Below are 18807 nucleotides of genomic sequence, written 5' to 3' on the forward strand. Positions count from 1 at the left end.
TGGAGTCTTGTTTAGTTTTCTTATATTATCATAACTACACTCTAGTGGTGGTGAGTGGTACTTACTATTCACACCAGTTGTTCAGACTGAGGGATAGGACTAGTTATCGTATATAGGTTGCTCATTTTATAAGTCTCCCATTATAAACTTTAGGTGTGATGGGCAAATGTAGGAGCATCGATAGAACAATTAGCTTATTATTCACTAGTTGAGCATTGTGCTCTAAGAGCAGAGATAGTGAATTAGAGTTAACTTCCAGGGGTCACCTCGTCCACCTGTGGTCTCCATGCTTGGCTTTGTAACGTTCAACATTTATCTCCTCAGATGAACTTGGACAGTGCAGTGATCAAGCCTGAGGAGAATGACAATATTTTTGCACGACCAGATCAATATTTAGAAAAGCTCTCGTTGGGTTTAATGTTGGGCCCAACCCAAAAAGTTACACTTTGACTGGAATAAATGTAGATTCTTGCCCTTGGTTTCTGAAAAGTGACTGAATAAATAAGGGATGGTGGAGTGAACAGTGAAATGAGAGAGCACCCACAGCTAACCCTACTTCCGGCCACACTGATAAAACATGCGATATGGACAGCAGTTGTCTGTGTCCTTCCCTGGGGTGAGTGCAGATGGTTTGAGTTGTGCTAGACACTCCAACCAACACAAGGGGAACCAGATGGCAAGGAGGCGGTTGAAGAATTGCTTAATGACTAGCAAGAGGGGTTGGAGATAAGCAGACGGTTGTGATGTCTTCATCAATGTGAGAGCATTGTCCCGCTTAAGAGGACTTAAGTGAATCCTGTGAAGCTTCAGAGGGTAGAATTTCTGTCCGTAGAAAGAAGATAAAGGAAGGCGGTTCACAGTAGGAAGAATCTTCCTAACCAGTTCCTCTTTTCATAAATGGAATGGCAGCCCTGGGAGGCCGCGAGCTCCCCACAGCTGGGGGTGCTCGAGCGGAGTGATACTTCAGAGGAGAGTCTTGGGGGTGGGGGGGAGATTGAGTTAGATGACCCCAGAGGCCACGGCCAGCTGAGATTTGGCGATGTGAAATGACCCATTCAGTTGCTTCGTTTTCTCATCCTGAGTACAATTCTGGTTCGTGAGTGTGTTTTTTCTCCCCATATAGAGATAATCTGTTCTACAAATCTCATAATTCTGCTGGAGGATGAAATCTTTGCTGATTTTTTCAACACGTTTCTTTCTCTCCCGGTAAGTTTTCTCACTCGGACTTAAATCCACATGTTTCATCAGCAGACAAGTAGTGAATCTCACTGAGCCATGTGCCTTTAAAAAAAAATAAATAAACTTACCAAATAAAAACTTTTCACTTTGAGCAAGCAAATATGAATCAGAATTTCCTTTAAATATTCAGGAGCTTCCCATCATTGACATAATCCAATCCTAAGTCCCCACCTCCTTAATTGCCTTTACCTGCCCATCACACCCTCTGCCGGTACCCAGTAGTCCACCAAAGGAGCCCCCCTGGCATTCTTCCTCCTCTGCACCTCTGCTGAGCTGGGTTCTTAGTTTCTGTAGTTCCACCGTCCAAAGTCTTAACCATTTGTCAAATCTCTGCTTAAGTCCTGTTCTCCTTAAGGAATTCCCAGGTGTCCTTCCAATGGGACTTATTTTCCCTGCCTCTGTGCCCCTTAGCACTTTGCGACTAATAAAATGTCTTAGTATTACTTCTGAAAACTTTCAGGACACTGGTGGAGGTAACAGTATGCGTGAGGATCACCCCCAAAGACCTGCTCTTAGAGGTCTCTTCCTCTTTCCTCTTTTTACCATGTTGCTGGCACCACCATCCATCCAGGCAGCCAAGCCTGTTACCCCAAAACCCCTCCCTCTTGTTACCGCCTCTCCCCAACCTTCAAACAGTGAGAGGTCTGGCATTTTGCTTTGTAAAAAATCTCTCCTATCTGTCCCATCCTTTTTGCCTTTAGATCCTTATCACCTCCCACCTGGTTCCCTAGGTCACAGGCTCTGCTCCATGACAAAAGGCTAGAATTATCTATCAGTTTTGGACACCTAATGCCCCCATAAGTAATCAGTACCCCTAATCTTCATATCCTTGGTCCTTTCTACTTTCTCCAGCTCAAGAGTTCAGGCAAATCCAAAGCTGTTTCTCTTTATGAAAGAGTTTAGACCTTTGGCTTTAGCCAATTAATACACAAAATACACAAAAGTCAACACCTTTTAATAGCTTGGGCTTTGGCCTTTGCACACAGGCAAGATAACTCCCAGGTCGAGGCAGGGCAGCGCCAAAAGATAAACAAATCTTGTCATTTCGTCTACTTTGGGTGTTTTGGGGCAAGGCAAGTTGATTCAGTGGAGTACATTTAAGAATGAATGTCCCCTGAAATAGGAAAGCAATAGAACCTCTCTTCCCCTGTGGCTGCGATGTCCCGTGACATGTTTGTGAGTAGAAGCTCTACCCCTTTGGCTGTTTCCTAGTTTTCTTTTGCAGGTCTTCGGTCAGACGCCATTTTATACAGTTGAAAATGCACAGTGGAGCTTGTGGCCAGAAATACCTCATGACTTGGTGAGTAAGGGCCTTACTTCAGTGGCGGCGGTCTTGGGGTGGGGGGCTGAGGGAGCTGAATGGGAAGTGTGATTGGGAGAGGGAGAGGGAGAGGGGGAGGGAAAAAGGAAAGCAGGTGAGTAGAGCAAACAGTATCAAGCCAGTTAGACATTTCTCCTTTGTGCATTCTTATCACTTGGCCAAGAGGTGCTGGTGAGTTCCTTCTTTTATATTCCAATCAGTGGTTAGCAAATGGGACTTCATCTGTCATGCTCACTGTGACTGGTTGGGTAGTAGATGCTTGAAGCACTGTGTTGAAAAGAACTCTGAGGCCACACCTAAGCCAGAAAGAGTCTGGGAATTGACTGGCAATGCCTGACGTGGGTGTGGGGTAGGCAGTCACAGTCCATGGGCTACTACGTAGTAATTTGCATGATAAGGTGTAGCTCAAGGTCAGATGCCACTCTGCAATTCCTAATACCTACTCCACCACTCTCCTCCAGAGATTTGTCTCACTTTTCCCTCTTTATATCCTTTTTCCTTGTCCTCATCCATTGTCTTTCTCTTTCCCTTCTCCCCCTTCCTGTTACTAGTATCCTTTTTCACCGTATAAATGTTAGACATACCAATGGCTTCCACATACCCTACCGGCGGCAGATAGTCTCAGAAAGATCATCTTAATCCCTGCTCACAGCAAGGTTTTGTTTTCCCCTGGGATCTGGAGAGCTGAGAAAGACACCCCACTCTGATTGTTACATTTAGTATTCCTAGAACTCAGAAACGTAAACATTTTAGTTTTTTCTCCTTTCTCTGGTGGCTCAGTGTCTCAGGGATCCATCCTGTACTCTAAATGATGTTATGTGTGAGTCTTTGTGTGTTTTTGTACACGCTGTGCAGTTGATATGGGTTGGGAGCCTGCAAAATATTATAAATGTGCTTATAAAGAAGCACATTGAATAGAGTTATGACTCAACACCAAAGTCTCTTCTGCTCTTCTATCAAGCAAGACTTAGATCTTATTTCAAAATGGATATTTTTATTGATTTCAGAGAAGAAGGGAGAGGGAGAGGGAAAGAGATAGAAACATCAATAATGAGAGAGAATCATTGATCAACTGCCTCCTGCATGACCCCCACTGGGGATTGAGTCTGAAATCTGGGCATGTGCACTGACCAGGAATTGAACCGTGACCTCCTGGTTCATAGGTCAACGCTCAACCACTGAGCCACATCAGCTGGGTGACTTAGATCTTTTTTTAAAACAGCTTCACCCACGAATATTTTTTTTTGTACCAATCCATTCATTCACTCCTTTGGGAGCCTCAGTTCAAGTCTTCAGTTTCTTTAGGTTCTATTTTTAATCTCTGGGCCAGATTCAGCAAGTGTTAGGTTATTTGTTGCCCTTTTCTAAGCTGCATTTCTTAGTTCAGTTCCATTTCTCTTTTCTGTTCCTATTTTGTTTGGACTCTAGATTCCAAAGTACAAAGGATTATTGACCTGGCTGGGAAAATACCGGTTACCTTTCTTCTGTAAAACCAACTTGTGTTTCCATTACATTCTTTGTCAAGAGCTCATCAGTTTCATTAATTCCCCAGAAGGAGGTAAGCATGAAGGTATAAATATGAAGAAATATGGGAAGCCAGGCTGTGTGTTAGTCCTACAGTAACATACAAATAGTGGCTACTTTTATAGCCTTAGACATGCAGGTGGCTCGGTCTGTGTTGTGACAATAGGTAAAATCTTGAGCTGGAAAATTGTTACCTAGATCAATAAGCAGGAGTCAAATGGGCTGGCTATTGTCTCACTACATTCATAAATGAGAGAATGAATGGTGGCCACAGAACATGACAAAATTGCCTGAACTCTATGCAAAATCAAACATATCTCACCACCTTCATGGCCACCACCTGGTCTAAGCCACCATCATTTCTCACCTGGCCACTGAAATCATCTTAGACTCCTTGGTTCTGCTCTTGTTCTGCTGCTCAAAGCAGTCAGGGTGAGCCTTTCAGCATTTAATTTAGATCATGTCATTCCTCTACTCACCACCCACCACCCACCACCCCTGCACCAATGGCTGCTTTCTCAGTGTGAAATCCAACAATGGCCTTCAAGGTCCTAGAGACCTGGCCTCATTTCCCTTCTGACCTCATCTCCTCCTATGCCCCTCCTCAATCACTCCATTTCCACCACATTGGCCCTCTTGCAGTTCCTTAAACATGTTAGGCATATTTCTATTTCAAGGCTTTGCACTTTGCACTGGCTGTTTACTCTTCCTGGAATGCTCTTCCTCCATATCCACATCTCATCTCCTCAAATCTCTGTGAAGTTCTCACCTATTCCATGAAGACCATAATGCCCACTTGTCCAACCTCTGCCTTAGCACTCCAAACCCTTCTCTACTTTTTCATTTTTTCCTGTAGTGCTTCAACTTTTCCAGATAATGTTCTTGTTATACTGATTGTTCATTGTCTGTCTCATTCACTAGACTATAAGCTCCTTGAGGGCAGGGGTTTTTGTTGTTTGCTAATGTATCCCAAACACCTAGAATGGTACTTGGCACTTAGTAGACATGTAATAAATATTTGTTGAAAGAATGAATGAATAAAATCTCCATCTAGGATTGAATTGGTAACTTTACTTTCAGCTCAACTAACCAAAGGAAATCAGATATGCTCCACCCAGGGAAGGTTAAGATCCAGGAGATCCCATTGAGTAAAATGTTGTAACAAATCACTGCTATGCTCTCTCTCTCCTGCGATATACGTATTGGGGATATTGGGTTGGTAGAATTACTGCCATGAGGGGACTGTAGAAGGCAAAGGGCCTTGGTTGGAGGGTGTTTTTGATTTTGGATTGTACGTGTGCTTGTGGGTCTCTCACATGTCACGTGATGCATGTCAGTAGAGGGTCTGGTGCCTAGTTTCAGAAGCACCACATAATCAGGACCCAACTCATCTAACTATCCACCATTTCTCCTCACTGAGCGAATGGGGGTCTGACCGTGCGTGAGGCTGAGAGAGGAGCCGAGGACAGAGCTCACTCTCTCTCACCATGGACTTTTTCTGGCAGCCAAGATGATGAGATGGAAAAAGGCAGACCAGTGGCTACTCCAGAAATGCATTGGCGGGGTCAGAGGGATGTGGCGCTTCTGTACCTACCTCAAGGGCAGTGCAGGTGGGTTCTTGGAGTTCTTCCTGGGGCCTTTGCAAGTTCTCAACAGTTTCTAGGATGCCCCAGAGCACTTACTGACAGTTCTGTGCGTCTATGGTGAATATAAAAAATGACTTATAATGCAGTTTGAGTAAAGTCTTTTAAAACTGGGATCCATAGTGTAGGTTAGGGCAAACGCAATCTGAGTCCCTTTCGCTCACTCATTTGTTCATTCATTCAACAATGGTGATTGAGCACCAGTCTGTGGCAGCCACTGTGCTGGTAGGTGGGGATACAACGGTGAATGAGAGGTATACTAAATCCCCACGTCATAAAGCTGCCACGATGGTGGGGAGACAGACAAGGAACAAGTAAATAAATAAATCCTTGTGGCGAACGTGTTGGGATGCATCGATTTCTGCTCTCTTGGGTCCAGTAGTTGGTGGATACTGGGAGGCCAACAGCTTGGACAGTTCAGTAATGTTAAGTTTTACTCAGGGACAAGCCCTGGTTTAAGGGTGAAATCCTGGATCTCCAAGGAACACTGAATCTCCATCATTCAGTTTGTCACAAGGACTTCAGCCCTGACAGTTATAAAACAGAGAACAGAGTGTTTGGCACGTTTTGGCCCCTGTGTCCTTCTGCTAGCTACTCTGGGTTCATAATCTTGGAAATTTGCTTTTCCCTCTGTCTTTATTTTTTGGACCAAACTCAGATGTCTCATGATCCATCTTCAGATTCATGCCGTTTTTCTTAAAGTGACAGTTTTTCTAACAAAAAAGTCACAAAAGATCCCTATCCATTAATTCCCTTCCCCCATGACTCCCATCTGCCCCCATATTAGGACATTTCTGGAGATGGTGCCTTGACCCAGAGGAGTGGCTAATGGTGATGTTGGAGGCAGTAGAGCAGGTGGGTGGAGGGGGTATCAGCTGCCACACCCAGATGCAACCACTGAAGGGGATAGATAGGGGTGTAGCTCTGTGCCTCCCCTGTCTGGTCTGTAGGTGAAGAGCTGGTGGATTTCTGGATCCTTGCTGAGAAGATCCTGGGCATAGATGAGATGGACTTGGAATTGAGAGACCACTACCTATCTCTCCTCCTTGTGCTGAAGGCCACCCATCTTCAGGAGGGCTCACGGGTAGTGACCCTCTGCAACATGAACATCAGTAAGGACTATAAAGTGTATCTGAAGTAAAATCCCTGGGAGATGTAACCAAAGAAATCAATCCAGTGTCTGATAGCCCTCAGTCTCTTGCTTTGCACACTGCCACCCTTTCCATCTTCTGTGCATCAGGGATGCCAGTGGGAGACCCAACCCATAACAGGGGAGGGATGAGAGAGACCATTTGTCCTTAGGCTGATACTGGCCTCTTCCTGAGCTTTTACTTGCCAGTGATGTTTTGCTGGATGGAGTGAAGAGGAATTGGAACAAGGTAATTGCATACCTCCTCCATCTTCTGAGCCTGCAGGGCTTGTCTTTTTTTCTTTTTCTCTTGTTTTTCAATTGGGATTCTTTAGAATAAACTGCAGCCCACGGGTCAAGTGAAGTACATGTGGCCTGTGAACTAAGAATGTTTTTATATTTTTAAAGGGTTAAAGAAGACGAGTGTGCAACAAAGACTGTAGGTGGCCCACAAAGCCTGAACTATTTACTAGCTGGCCCTTCACAGACAAAGCCGCCAACCTCTTCTCTAGAACAGCCAGTGAGGAGGCATTGCTAACCCAAACACAAATGTGTTCCAGATTTGCTCTTTGGGATTAGTCACTCTACTCTGAATTCATAGAGAGAATTGAGAATTGATGGCATTAAAATCAGGGCTAATAAAGACTCCTTCAAATTATTGTCCAAAGTCCTTCCTCCTGTCAGATCTGATCCCGAGAAATCCCATTCAGAGGTACATGTTCTTATATAAGTTTTCATGTGATGTTTGCTTTTCTTTACAATAACATTCCGTAGTCTAAAAAATAACTTGAAGAATCCCCTAGAATGACTTATTTATCTGGGGAAAAAGGAAGGTAATCAGAGAAAGGGGTCACTGTGCTGAGCAAATCATAAACTTGCATCCACCATATATTTGACCTCTTCACATCCTTGGGTTGCGTGAGGAACCAATGAAATTCTAATCAAAAAACATTCGGAAAAACTTCAAAAGCTCACTGGCGCCACATCGTTTTTCATCTTCCATCTCTCTGTCTTCTTTCCAGAGTCTCTCTTGAACCTTTCCATCTGGCATCCCAACCAGTCAACCACCAGGCGGGAGATCTTGAGCAACATGCAGAAAGTGGCTCTGTTCAAACTCCAGAGCTATTGGCTTCCCAACTTTCACATCCATGCCAAGACCATCATAGCTAAGGAGGAGACATGCCAGCATCTGATGCAAGAGTATGAGACTCGCCAGTGCAGTCTTTGCTGTTCCCATTTAGGAGAGCTCCCTCTGAACATGAGCATCAAGAAGTCCTGCCACCCCCAGAGGCGGTACTCGAGCAGGAAGATCAAGCAGAAGATGTGGCAGTTGATAGATCATGCCTCGTGGTCTCTAGAATTGGATACCAAGCCAGGCGACAATTCCACGTCCTCCCAGGAGATCTGTCCTCAGGAGAAAGTGGTTGTACACATGCCTTCCCTGAAAAAGGCCTCTTCAAAGGAGGGAATAACCAGTTCCCTGGAAAAGGACAGTCTCAGTGCCAGGAAGTCCAACATGAAGAAGAAAGCCAAGAGCCATCTCCACATGGAGGGCCTCTTTGAGACAAAGATCTCTACCCACCTGAGGACGGCCACCCCCATCATCCGTCACTCCCCCCATTTGACAATCAAGGGGGCCATCAAGAAAAGACTCTCCTTGGGGTACACCCACTGGGCCTTGTGTGCTGATGCCTTTGCAGGGAGTCCCTTCCGGGACCACCTGAAGAAGCTGAATTTGAAAATGGAGATCCAACTCCTGGACCTCTGGCAGGACCTGCACCATTTCCTCAATGTCCTGATGAATAACAGGAAGACTGGGAATGCCATCTTTTGGCACATACTGGGCAACCGGATCTGTGAGCTCTACCTGAATGAACAGATTGGTCCACGCTTACCACTCAAATCCCAAACCATTGAAGGTCTGAAGGAGCTGCTGCCTTCTGGGAATATGAACCCCTGGATACCCAAAGCCCAGGAGGAGATCTGCCAGGTAAGTCACACCTTATCGACATGGGTTAAGATCTGGAAGATTGGGTCAAAACTGACCTGAAATCCTATCTGCTCATCTATACTAAGTTAATGATATAATTACCCATATAACCCTTCACCTATTGAAGAGTCTGTTACTTTTTTAGGAGCAGGCTGTACAAATTCCCAAGAAGCAGCCCAAACGCCAAAGTAGAATGGAGGTGGGGGAGTGGTCAATATCCACCTTTTATTCCTTCTTCAGTTCCCCCTTATGTGGAGTCTCCCAAAACCATGAACCTCTGAGTGTTCCACCGAGGGAAGTTTTAATAACTCTGTTCTGAACATCATGTATTAGAATGCAAGGTCTTTCTTTCCTAGAATAGCCAACAAGAAAATGGCCAATGGAGAAGGGTTTATTCTTATCCCAAAACATGAGATAAAAGCAGGACACCATCCTAAAGACTCACAGGAAGTAAGGCCCATTGCTTGATTGTTGTATCATCAAGATCTTGGGAGAAAACAAATGGCAGAGTCAGCTGGGAAACAGATGAGCATCCAATAAAAGGGACTAATTATGAGGTAGTGGGCACGAGAGCAGGGAAACTACAGAGGATAGTGCAGTACCCCAGGGCCAGTAATGGTGGATCACCTTTATCACTCTTAGGCCAGAAGAGTGGAGGAGAGGGAATGGTTACCAGAAGAGCTATATGGAATGGAGCGCTCGGCAGGAGCTGTAATTGTCAGTAGAGGGATGTAGCCAGTCCATAGTGATCTGGCTGGGAGGAACCAAGGGGAATAGATATCGGCTCCTGCCTTCCCATCTCCTGTCAGGACTCCTGACTGGATAAACCCAACCAGAGGTCATGGGAGCTTGTTGATGTGGTCCATACAGGTTCATTTCCCAAGGCATAAGCCCGGTAAAGGAAGGGTAGTGAGTAGATCTGGAAGGGCAAATAGATATAAGTAGCAAATTTTTTAGTGCGTTATAATTTATTCACCTTATAAAACACATTACCTCCTCGAGGCTTCCTAGCACCTCTCAGAGGCATACAGGGTAGTATTGTCATTTGTACAAGGAGGAAAGTGAGACTCAGAGAGGGTAAGTGGATTAGCTCAAGGCACACAGCAGACTGGTAGAAGAACCAGAGGGCAGAACCCAGGAGTTCTTGGCTCTAAGTCCAGCACAATTTCCAGCACAGAATAATTATCCAGGGTTGCACATCTGGGTTGTATAGGACCAGATCAGTCCAGTGGATCCACAGCCACAGCTCTCCTGCGCACAATTCTTCAGTCCTGGAAGTCTAGAGGCCCCTACCTCTTGTGAAATGTGTTCCCTCCGCTCCGCTCCCAGGGAACTTTGTCCACACCTCTATGGTGGCATGTGCCGTCATGCTAGAAGGTGAGCTCCTCGAGAACCAGGCTTGTAGCATATTGATCTGTATATTCTCAGCAATGGGCCCGGTGTCTGGCACGTGGGAGGCACTGAGAAAGTACTCATCAGATAAATAAATGAATGAACGTGAGGGTATAGATAGATAAACCTAGCTAAGCACTAACGCATAGCTTTCTGTTGTTATTATTGAGCTTTGTTTGTTTATTTATTTTAATGTAATGAAATAATTTTCACAAGTGGGCAAGGTCTTCAAGGAGGAGATATTAAGAGTAGACACTCCAAAAGAAGATGGTTGGTTTTCAGGACAATTTTGAGAATCAGATGAGATAGTACTTTGGAAAGGAACAAAGATTTAAGAGGTGTCAAATAACTGTCCTTCAGTAAACTATTTGTTGTACCTCTTCTTAAGTAAGTATGGGTTACTATCCTCTGAGTTTCAGAGAGAGGCCGTGTGAGCTGCAAATTTAGAAAGACAGAGGAACGTCCTGGTTGGTCATGGCTAATGTTTGCTATTCCATTGTATCTCCAAACTAGAGACTCCGAAATCGGCAGCCTACACTTCTCCCAGGTAAACAACCAGCAGGCCGAGCACACCTCCTAACGCTTATGTCCTTATGTCGTGTTTGAATTGCAGATGCTCAGCTCCTGGTATGAGGAATTCCTGAATGAAGAGGACTCCTCGTTTCTCACTTATGCAGTAGGAGGGGCTTTGAGTTGGGGACAAATCCTAAGGTTGAGGGAAGAAAAGAGAGTAACTGCTCTTTTAGAAGCCTTATTCTTTAAAGTCAATGCAAGTCTGATATTTTTTTTTCCTAGAGGCTACTGGGGGGGTTGACATGGTCCCTGATGCTTAAACATAAAGCTCTCAAGGCAAAAGACTCAAGTGCCTAAGCTGACTTTAAAAGAGTCACATTCACATCGAATGTCTCCGTTATAGGAAGTGGGTTTGCAATGGATCTGAGCAAATTGAAAACCACCAGCCTCAGTCCGCCTGACAGGGAGACACAGGAGGACTGGGCTGTTACAAAAGTCTTGCTTCTGGTCTAGTTCCTGTAGCAAATACTGTCTGTCCCCCTCCCCATTCTCTTAGACTCAGACCAGCGTCAACCACACGAGGAGGCATAAGAAAGACGCTATAAGCAAACAAGAGAACATTCTTCTTTATAAGAGATTGGAGGAGTCCCTGGCATTAAGCCAGGGTCTGGCTAACATGGAGGAAATGGATTCTGTGCAGTGGAGAAAACTAGCGACTGAGGACCTGAGACATGACGGGTCTCTCCGGGTGGAGCTGAAGTCTCCAGTGTTTCTGACAGGTGAGGGCCGTCACCATAGTTTTTTCGACCCCTGACACATAGGCATCTGGGAACTATGGAGCGTTAACATCTAGGGGTTATTTACTGTGTGTCAGCACTGTGCAATGCAGGAAGCAGCCGATCGATGCTTCACTCTCACTCTCCCTCTCCTTTCCTCTCTCTAAAAATCAATAAAAATTTTTTTTTTTAAAATAACACTCAACTCTTGAAATCTTTGCCTTGCACAGTGCACTTTATATACAAAACAAGATGCCCTGGACGCTGGCCCCTCAGAGCTGTGCCTGAGCACGAGTTATTTAAATCTACCGTGATCAGGCCCTCTGTTTTACCTAGAGTTTCACCTTCTCTCTAAATCCCGAACATTCCAGAACCTCTCCCAGAAATGTAGAAAGAAGTGGGAGAAAGGGTAGCTGGTAAATATCATAACACCATACAGGGCAACAGGCATTTCTTTAGTGGCCAGGAGTGTCAGGGGCAGCCAGGAAGAGGGAACCACCCTCCATGGAGACCCCCCCGTCCTGTCCCCCCCCCCCTGCAGCACACATGATGGTTTCATCCACCGCTGCATTTTTGGAACACGGGTCTGACCTGATAAGGGCCTCCTGTGCATTTGTCCATCTTGGAGCTCTGTCTGCTCAGGAGGCTGATGCCTCTACTCAGGCTGCTCCAGAAACTCACAGAGCACCAGAACTAGAGTGCTCTCAGCTTTCATGCAGAGGAAATTGGTCCCAGAGAGGTGGAAAGGTTGCCCGAGGATGCTCAGCAAAGGAGGACAGAAACCTAGATCTTCTACAGAAATAAGCCACCGCTCTTGCAACTTACAGCCAGACACCCTTGGCTAAGAGGCACTATTGACAACAGTGGCAATTGTCATAAGGACAACTGACATCTGTGAGTGTACACACTAGGATTCCTTCTGGACTTCACCAGTATCACTCAGAAAGCACTGCACTGCCCTGTGGAGTTCCAGGACAACTGGGTGTGCCTGGGCAGAAGGTCCCCACGGGTCAGGTGTCTCCAAGAAGGACAGAATCCTCCCACGCTGGAGGGGTGGCCCACGGTCTTTCCTTGCTTCTAATTTGGTTTAGAGAACTTGTGTTCCTTGCACATAGACATTCCATTAGAACATTATTGTCGTACTTAAATAATATGTAAAAGGCAATACTTTCAACAAAAGCATATAAATCTTTGACTCCAGAGTGGTCAACTAGACTCTCCCCTGTTTTTCTCTACTTGATAGATATAGAGAAAATGTCCTTTGAGGAACTCTGCTACAAGTATCCGAAGGTGGCCATAGAGAAGATAAGTGAGGACTACAAAATATATTGTAAAAAAGCACCTACTAGTAAGATGGGTAAGTGTTTAAACCCACAGAAAGATTGGAGACAGCCCAGGACGAAAGACTCTCCCAACACAATGAGCCAAAAACCAAAAGGGGAACCGTGCTTTGTTTGCAATGAGGGATGGTCTGACTGTCTCCCAGCTCCTGCCCCCTCCTACAAAGTCATAGAAGGGCATCGTGAAAATGAGATGCAGTGATAAGTGAATGAGGATGAGGATGAAAATAGTTAATTCCTGCCTTCTTGCCTAGTTATTACTCTGGGCTTTTAAATAATGCAGATTTATCTTCTGCAAAGTTCCCTGGAGTCAGAGATTTATAGAAGGAGGTTTGTTGGGAATAACACCTATAAGGGAATGGGAGGAAAGCAACACTGGGCAGAGGTAGGCAGTTACAGTAGACCTCCTCAGATCCTTGTAAGAAGCTGGAGAGCCAGGTGACACTTGAGCATGGTCCCTCACTGAGGCAAGAGGCTTTTATAACGTCTGTATCAACTCACATGGGGTGTGGCTGTCCCTCAGGAGGATCTGACCTTGCTCAACCACTGAACCACACTGGCCAGGCCACATATTTTTGACATTTCAGCCACATTCCCCATGTCTCATTGGCTTTCCTCTGTTTTTTCATATTTCTTTTTTCTCTCTTTGTTTCAGTATAGATATTTTCTTTGGGTCTTACTCCTAGTTCAACAATACTCACTCAGCTATTTATAATTTATCATCCTACCCATTTCTTAACTCTCAATTTTCTACATTTCAGTCATTAAACCTTTTATTTTTAGAATTTATTTTGTTTTCCTTTTTGCGATACTCAGTCCGTGTTGATATTTTTTCTCTTTTAATTGCTTGCATTAAATGAATAGTAGTAATTTTAAAGTCCATATTTGGATTTCCTGCCATGTTTTTTTCAAGTGTCACGTGTTGTTGTTTTTCTCCTTGGTTTTCGGTCATCTTTTGAAATGCCTTGTTCTTTCTGCTTTATTTGTGAACGCGCTGTTGGTACAAGTTTGTAGGGATGATTTGAGGCTCTGGGTGACCTTACTGTCCTCTGGAGAAGGTTTGCTTTGCTTCTCACACACACCGAACAGGCACATCCAGATGACTTCACCCACTGAGGGTTAGAGCTGGTTCAGAACTAGCTTCCATGCCTTTTGATGGGTGAGCGAGTTCTGGTTTTCCTTCCTTTTGAGGGGGTGGTCCCAACTGAAAGCCTGGGGTGCTCTTCAGGGCCTCTTCTCCTTTGCTGTTTTGCAGTTTTGCTGTCTTCTACCTTGAGAGCCCACCAGAAAAGTTCTGTATTTCTCAGTAACAATCGTCATACTTGTCAAATGCCTTGAACGTAAAAGCAGTGGCCAATGGGTTTCTCTGCCCATTTTCTAAGGGCGCACGGCTTTGTCTTGGGTCCTGTTCTGAACTTGAACACGGCGAATGCCTCCAGGGCAGACGCACTGTTGGTGTCAGCTTACCCTCTCGTTTCTAACCTTCTCTTTGCCTCTGATCCCTACATTTCTATTTTGGTTTGTAGTAATGTCTTACAGGCTTCCTTACAAGTTTGAACGCATGTTACTCTTTTAGCCAGCATTTCTAGATGTTTTTTATTGGGAGGTTTCTTGGGGTTCTTTGTTTTGTTTTTTAATATCTGGTCTTCCATTGTCTGGATTGTACTTTTTCACCTATTCAATTGCGTATTAGACTCAGTATATGTTTCTACTGTTTCCGATCCTTTGGCATATTATCTGTCACTGAACGTATTACCAAACCAGACAGAAATGTCCTATGTGTGTGGGGGGTGGGGGGACATTCTAGTTAATAAATAGTTTATAAAGGATTTACTATAACCAGGCCATGTTCTAATTTCTGGAGGGGCAAGATGAGTAATATGCCATCCCTGCCCTTGCAAAAGTCTGCATTATTCTCTACGATATTAACAACCTCAAAAGGCTCTTTGAATACTAAAATGCTTGGAGCCTGTCATTCTTAAAAAGTAATGATTTTAACATATTTTTGAAATAATGGTTTCTAAGTGGCAATAGGGCACCAGACACCCACTCCAAATTGTGTACTATGGTGCAACAGAATACCACTTGAGAAGTTCCCTGTGCAAGCAGTGTCCTCAGGAAAGGGAATGGTTTCTGTTAAAGCCAGAAGGTGGGGGGAACTCTTAATGAGGAGGTCAAGCAAGAATCTGTGAGTTTGCCCTAACTGGTTTGGCTCAGTGGATAGAACGTCGGCCTGTGGACTGAAAGGTCTCAGGTTTGATTCCAGTCAAGGGCATATACCTTGGTTGTGGGCACATCCCCAGTAGGGAGTGTGCAGGAGGCAGCTGATCGATGTTTCTCTCTCATCCAATGTTTCTAACTCTCTATTCCTCTCCCTTCCTCTCTGTAAAAAATCAATAAAATACATATTTTTAAAAAAGAATCCGTGAGTTTAGTGATGACAAAGCAGGGGTTCCAGAGGACAAGTGGAAGGGTTTCGGAGGAGGCAGCAGAGGTGTCCGGGGAGACTGTCACGTGGAGTGCGGTCTAGTAAAAATGACTGATTGGGGGAGAGATGCTGTTTGGTGCTGAAATGATAAGAAGTATGATGGAGTAGGTCTCAGCAGTTTTCTAAGGAAGGTGGGCTCTGGGCCTAATAGCCAGCAGACGTAAATAACACAGCCTGGACTGATATTAGGGTCAGGGGTTAGACTCCTCCCCAAGTCTCTTATGCCCTAATGGCCCATGCACTCCCAGCACTAATGGCCTGAGATGACAGCAGTTGTGCGGACTGTGGTTTTCCCACATGCACTCTTGCTACTTTGTCCCTTCTTCTTCTCTGCAATGTTCTTTATAACATACTGTTGCCCAATGTTGTGACTTCTCATTAGATTACCAGTATAAAGTCTATCGTCAGATCATTACCAGAGAATCAAGGACACATTCACCCCCACCTAAGGAAGCGTCCTTAAAAAAGATTCCTGTTGTAAGGAAGCCTTCACACAGACCCAGGTAAGACATAGGATCTGGTGACACCAATATTTCCAAGCACAGCCCTGGAGTTCAGCATGAGCCTGTTTTTCTGTGTTAAATGTCCACACTCTTTTCCATATATCGCGTATACATGCACAAGCATGCTAAGTATTTTAAATCACTGTATGTTTTTGAAACCTGGCACCATGCAATATGTATTATACAATACGTTTTTCAACATAGCAAACTATTATGGACATCCTTCCATGTCAGTATGTACACAGGTCTACTTTCTTCCATCGAATGGATGTAGCATGATTTATTTAACTGTATGTTTTTCATGGATATTTATGTTATCTTCAATTTGTTATTGCTAGCAGCAGTGCCATAATATTCGTCTTTGTACATGGGTCCTTGCATATTTGTGTTTTCTGGATTGCGTGTGACTGTACAAGCCTCCTAACTGGGTCCTTACTTCTTGTCTCTCCCCCTCACAATCAATCCAAGAGTCGGCCTCTGGTAAGATCCCACTGCTGGCAAAGACTCTGTGGCCCGTGCCTTCAGGAGTGCCCCCTCACCTTTATCCACTTTTCTTAGTACAAGTGCCACCTCTACATAGAAGTTATCCAAATGTATGACTCCCTCTCCTCTGAAACACTAAACCCCTAAAATATAACCCCAAGCACTTACCATGTACTATTTTGTACTGCTCTTTATTTTTTTTTGGTATGTTTACTACCTTCTTGACTAACATTTTCTTGTAAGCCAGGATATTCGTTCAGTCATTCATTTGTTATTTAGTTATTTAATTAATTTTGTTTGTTTGTTTTAAATATATTTTTGGTGATTTCAGAGAGGAAGGGAGAGGGGGGGAGAGAGAGAAACATTAATGATGAGAGAGAATGATTGACCGGCTGCCTCCTGCACGCCCCACACTGGGGATCAAGCCCGAAACCTGAGCATGTGCCTGACCGGGAATCGAATGGTGACCTCCTGGTTCATAGGTCAATGCTCAACCACTGAGCCATGTCAGCTGGCCAGTCATTCATTTTTTTAATTCACTATCTATTAATGACTAGTGACATGGAAAGTTCTCTTACAGAGGATAGAGATAGATTAGCACGTACAAGTTTGGTAGTCAACATCGCTAGCAGAGTATTTGCAGAGAAAAGTTCCCAGAAGTATGTTTTCAGTTACTGTTAGCCTTCACAGGGGCTGAAAAGCCCTCTGTCTCTTCTAAATACTCTAGAGAGGTTTTTCCTCCCTTTCAAGGAACTGAAATTAATCCCTGAGGTTTAATCTTTATTCTGTTTGATATTCTAGTTTGTATTACTTGCTACTTTTCACTATATCTACAGAGATTCGTATTTTCCAAATTAGTTGAAAATGAATATCACAGAAGTCTTTTCTAGATCATATATTTATAAGATCATTAAATTCTAGAGGGACTATGCAGGGTTATATAGTCTAGTTTCACGACTCCATTAGGACCACAGCAGAATGGTGCAGGTATACCACAGTTGCAACTCTCTTAAACCTTTTCCTTAGTGCAAAATTCAATGTACTAAACAGTTTTTGATCATACAGTGTCCCAGACATTCTGTGGATACTAATGATACAAATAAAGACATAGTCCTTGCCCTTAATCCAATACATACCTAAATAAACTACAATACTGACCTTTAAATGTTATGATAAAATATTGACTAATTGCTATAAGAGCATAATTGAAGGAGGAAATTTTGCATGAGGGTTAGGAAAACTTAGAATATTAAAAGAGGCCCTGATCTGCATGGAGCAATTCAATTGCAAAGAAGGGGAGTGTTTTGTGGGTAGAGCTAAATCTTCCAAACTGAAGAGATGACACGAAGAAATAAACTCAGAAGTATGAAAGTGGAATTTGAAAATAGTCCAGTGGTGTTAAAGCACAGAATACTTGGGGAGAATTTAGACATAAAATAGAAAATTAGAAACCTAGATTGAGATTAAAATAACTGAAAGAAGGTTTTGAGTGAATTATTAAGGAATTTGTGTTAAGTGGCAATAAGGATTCATGGGGGTTTGTTGGAACAGGAGTAGCAAAAAAAACACAAAACACACCCTATTATATGGATTTTTAAAATATTACTCTGGTAGACATAATAATAGTATGATGAGTCAGAGACTCATACTAAAGGCAGAAATAATAGTTGGAAGGTTGTGGCAGTTGTTTGGGCAAGTGATATTAAAAACCTGAAGTTAAAAGTGTAATCCTATATAATAAAAGTAAATATGCAAATCGACCGAACAGCAGAACAACTGGTCGGTGAGCAGGTGGTGCCAGGCCAGCCAAGGCACGTGCCAGCGGGCAGAGGGAGGGGATGGCGATAGAGTGGGTGGAGGGCGGTGGCAACCAGTGGCAGAGTGATGGGGGCTCATGTCAACACCTGATCACCTGCCCGCTCGCCTCCTATAGAGGGAGGCCACGGGCAGTGGCAGTAGCCAAGCGATTCAGGGCGGGGCCGGCCACTCGCCATCCCCAGATCAGCCCATCACTCGCCATCCCCAGATCAGCCCATCCTCAGGGGGAGCGGGCCTAAGCCGTCAATTGGATATCCCCTGAGGACTCCCGGGCTGCAAGAGGGCACAGGTCAGGCTGAGGGACCCTCCACCCCGAGTGCACACATTTTCATGCACTAGGCCTCTAGTAGATATACAAGGGAAGATACAGATTAAAAAACAAAACAAAACACTGAAGGTGAGGAATTGGACTTCTGCAATGGTAGAGTAAGAACCTCAAAAAATTGTCTCTCCAAAACTGGACAAACCTGTCAAAAATTTTAGAACTCTATAAATTATGTCATCTAAATTTTCAGTTAAAAAATTATGCATACCCCCATTCCCCCCCCCCCAAAAAAAAACAACACACAGGGAAGGATGGCTCGTACACAGAGAGGAAAGAGCACTCATTAGAAACTTTTATCTTTGAAGTGATTCAGATATTGAACT

At 44.2% G+C, this 18807-nt stretch overlaps 1 protein-coding gene across 1 annotated transcript in view; it reads left to right on the forward strand.

Moving 5' to 3' along the window:
- Positions 1 to 577: 577 nt before the first annotated feature.
- Positions 578 to 18807, forward strand: part of RGSL1 (regulator of G protein signaling like 1) — a 37861-nt gene continuing 19631 nt past the window's right edge. Inside the window, exons 1-8 of the mRNA XM_023753934.1 lie at positions 578 to 616; positions 3989 to 4118; positions 6678 to 6839; positions 7879 to 8846; positions 10852 to 10914; positions 11308 to 11530; positions 12771 to 12884; positions 15738 to 15858. Of these exons, the coding sequence (XP_023609702.1) occupies positions 578 to 616; positions 3989 to 4118; positions 6678 to 6839; positions 7879 to 8846; positions 10852 to 10914; positions 11308 to 11530; positions 12771 to 12884; positions 15738 to 15858 (1820 nt within the window). The remainder of the gene's footprint in view (positions 617 to 3988; positions 4119 to 6677; positions 6840 to 7878; positions 8847 to 10851; positions 10915 to 11307; positions 11531 to 12770; positions 12885 to 15737; positions 15859 to 18807) is intronic.

The sequence above is a fragment of the Myotis lucifugus genome, unplaced genomic scaffold, assembly GCF_000147115.1.
Source record: "Myotis lucifugus unplaced genomic scaffold, Myoluc2.0 scaffold_54, whole genome shotgun sequence".
In the NCBI taxonomy this organism is placed as follows: Eukaryota; Metazoa; Chordata; class Mammalia; order Chiroptera; family Vespertilionidae; genus Myotis; species Myotis lucifugus.